Here is a 3054-nt window from a genome sequence, read left to right as displayed (position 1 = left end):
GCAGACGCACATAGGGCAAGGCGCCGCCCCTGTGACCATAAACTCTCTAATTTACATAGGAAATATGGAGGTAATAAAACGTTTTTTATTACTTTCATATTATACAATTTTATAACACAGGGATGGGTAGGGAGGTGGAATTAGGGCACACATGCGTCTGCTGATAGGTCAGAACGCATATTCTAGGTGACAGGTTCCCTTTAAGGTTCAAGCTCCCAGGTGACCCTGTTATCTCTAAGCCAGTTATCTCCTGTCTTACATTGAGACCATCAGGTCAACTGCAAATTCTACACCAAACTCTCAGCAGAAGACCATCTTAACGGTCGGCAAACCACCAGCATGGTCATTGTCAGGTATTGCAGCTTACCCAAATTCAAGTAAATGAGGCTAAACTGCAATACCAGATATAATCACTAGATGATACTGTGGACAAAGCAGCAATTTTAATTCAAAACAGCAGTTTAAGAACAAAATGGCAGCAATCTAAATAAGATTTCCATGTCCTAGTGGGTCACAAATTATGAGGAATATTTTCCTTTTTTTTATAACATTAAATTAGACACTTTTTTCAGATGGAAGCATTTATTATTTGTGATTTGGTTATACAGATGAATGGCTACTCGATGGTGAGATGAGTAGAGATTTTCCATCTTCTCTGGCGAAATATACCAGACAGTTGAGGATTATTATGATGTCCTTCACTATGTCACTTGACATGCACTCAGTTATCATCTTGTTTAGGTATTGTGGGTCATTATAGGAGGAAAGATCTTTGGTTCTTGCATTTCTATCCTTCGTTATCCCATAGGTGTTGACCATGTACTCTGTAAAGTGTGGGTGCACTGCTGGGTTGTAGCCCAATTTCCTCAGCTCGTCCATGATGTGATTGTAGCGCTGGTAGAGCTCAGATCTTAATTTCTCATCGACTTTTCCGGTTGTTGGACTTGTGGTCACCTGTAATCATGAAATATACCTTTAATATATTGGGGTAATCACAATACGGCTTGTCTATGGATAAAATTGGCAAATTTATTGACAGACACATTTCTAACTGCCCGGCTAAGCTTTTATAATTCACAGTGAAAACTCATTTTTTCCCATCAGGTTCTGGAGAAGTCAGTGCTTTATGTAGATCGCTCCGCAGTGCCATTTTGTTTGAAGAACTCACACAGTGACCACTTTACTTTACGTAACAAAAAAAAATCTTCTTTTTTTATATAATTTATGATGTAATTTTAGCTTTCTCACCTCTATAATCTTCTCCTTTATGTATGGTACTCGGTATCCATACAGCCGTTGTTGCTCCAGGAAGATGGCACACAGAATCCGGCGGTCCAGTTGAAAGGCGATCTCTCCGACAATGCGCTGACATTTCTTCACTTTTTCAGGGTCTATAAAAGTTCAATAATAAAATTACAGTTTAGTGAAATCCTTAAAATGACATATATTGAGAATATAGATTTAAGAATTGTCACCTATTTGTGTGCCTGAATTGACCATTTTTGCTTCTTCTTTCAGGTCTAGAACAAATGAATAATATTAAAATGAGTTGTCTGTAATAAACATAAATGATAAAGCTCCCTTGATAATAACCATACACCAGGGATGAGATAAACAGGTATCAGTCATAGCCGGGGCTTGGAGCCAGAGGGCGCCCGACAGGTTCTCCTGCCCCAAAACTAGGTCTATAAATCATAAGTGTTACATGGTAGGTAGGCATCCTCGTTATAGTTAATCCATGATAAACCCTGAATGATCAGATCTACCTAAACACTTCAGGTTCTACCTAAACAATTTTTCACCATTACAATAATGGTCCTGGCCAAATGCAATTTTTTTGAAAAACTGGATCTTAAAAGTGGAGTAATATATGAAATATCAGGAATCAAGAGAATACAAAAGTAATAAATATATCTCACATTGATGTTCCAATATTTCTGTATTTTTCTTATTTTTCATGCCTAGAATACAAAAAATAGTAATCTGTATCTCTAGACATTCTGTATCCAGATTCTACCATTCGCTTTAGGAAACGTCAACATCAACCCATTAAAAATTCGGATTTGGTGGAAATCCCTTTGTGTTATCCCAGTCTTACCATTGTGGTCTTTCTTGTGTTGTCCTGGAGGTGTTATAATTTGAGCTTTTCTTTCATGGTCTTTCAAAACACAGCGAAGCTCCACGTTCTCCTGCATTAGCCCCATCATCTTGCGCAGCTGCGCATTCTCTGCTAGTAGACGTGAACTCTCCATGTTGAAGGCTTCTTCATCACAAGAATATGTATTAGTATTCTCCATGTTGTAATTAATAGAAGCTCCTGAAAACACCTTCACAGAAATTCTTCACCAGGCCAATGTCTGAGATGGAACACTGGGGAAACCTAATATTCTAAGTTCTGTGATGTCACCGGCAGCGTCACTGAGACCTGATAATGAGCTCATCGGTCATTGCAGCCAATAGGAATTCACCACATTGGGATAATATTTACATGAAAAAGAAAAAAGGCCAGCTTACTGGTAGTAGAGATCCCTCATGTAGCGTCTATGTCCTGTGAAGCCGCACGGAGCCGGGTGGATACCCTTCCAGCAGCAAATAGTGAAGCAGCTTCAAAATGTAAACCGAATGCAAGTGGACAAAAAAAAATTCCTTTAAAAAATTCTAAATGTTATTTGTTAATTTTATTAAAAAAAACACTATATTTGAATGGCTGGTAGAAAAACTAACAGGGTGTCCCAGACTATGCTACGCCTTCATTATGGTCTGTATTCTGAAAGCCACAAAAGCTCATCTACGTAAATCCTCAGATCACATGATCAATTCAAAATGGGAGTACATCCTTCTAATATCAGAGGCTAAAAGCAAACAGTTATAAAAATCCCTAGTTCCTTTTTGGCGAAAAATATATGTATAGTTGAATTTTGGGTTGTTTTTATAAATATGGACAAATATACTCGTAACTTACATGAGTTTACCAATACAAAAGAAAAAGGAGAGGAAAAAAAAGAAAAAAAATTCTTAATAATAATAAATGTATGAGAATCTCCACAGGTAAAC

General features: G+C 37.6%; 1 protein-coding gene across 3 annotated transcripts; it reads right to left on the bottom strand.

Annotated features, from left to right (window-relative positions):
* Nucleotides 1–573: 573 nt before the first annotated feature.
* LOC142250343 (speriolin-like) lies at nucleotides 574–2369 on the bottom strand. Of its 3 annotated transcripts, XM_075322494.1 has the most exons (5): nucleotides 2099–2369; nucleotides 1920–1961; nucleotides 1476–1520; nucleotides 1249–1391; nucleotides 574–954 (listed from the first exon to the last, which is right to left on the bottom strand). In XM_075322494.1, exons 1-5 carry the CDS (start codon nucleotides 2295–2297, stop codon nucleotides 601–603), a joined length of 783 nt encoding a protein of 260 aa, XP_075178609.1. In that variant the 5' UTR covers nucleotides 2298–2369; the 3' UTR covers nucleotides 574–600. The 3 variants fall into 3 exon arrangements, with proteins under 3 accessions (XP_075178609.1, XP_075178610.1, XP_075178611.1); XM_075322495.1 differs by lacking the exon at nucleotides 1920–1961; XM_075322496.1 differs by lacking the exons at nucleotides 1476–1520; nucleotides 1920–1961.
* Between the last annotated feature and the right edge of the window lie 685 nt (nucleotides 2370–3054).

The sequence above is a fragment of the Anomaloglossus baeobatrachus genome, chromosome 9 (assembly GCF_048569485.1).
Source record: "Anomaloglossus baeobatrachus isolate aAnoBae1 chromosome 9, aAnoBae1.hap1, whole genome shotgun sequence".
In the NCBI taxonomy this organism is placed as follows: domain Eukaryota; kingdom Metazoa; phylum Chordata; class Amphibia; order Anura; family Aromobatidae; genus Anomaloglossus; species Anomaloglossus baeobatrachus.
This window is presented reverse-complemented; position numbering and strand designations above follow the sequence as displayed.

What these genes read in the sequence shown, in the direction of transcription:
- LOC142250343 (XM_075322494.1), bottom strand. Translation starts at nt 2,297, where the DNA reads ATGGAGAATACTAATACATATTCTTGTGATGAAGAAGCCTTCAACATG. An exon ending in ACACAAGAAAGACCACAATG is followed by an intron (nt 1,962 to 2,098) that starts GTAAGACTGGGA and finishes TTTGTATTCTAG; the next exon opens with GCATGAAAAATAAGAAAAAT. An exon ending in AGAAATATTGGAACATCAAT is followed by an intron (nt 1,521 to 1,919) that starts GTGAGATATATT and finishes CATTTGTTCTAG; the next exon opens with ACCTGAAAGAAGAAGCAAAA.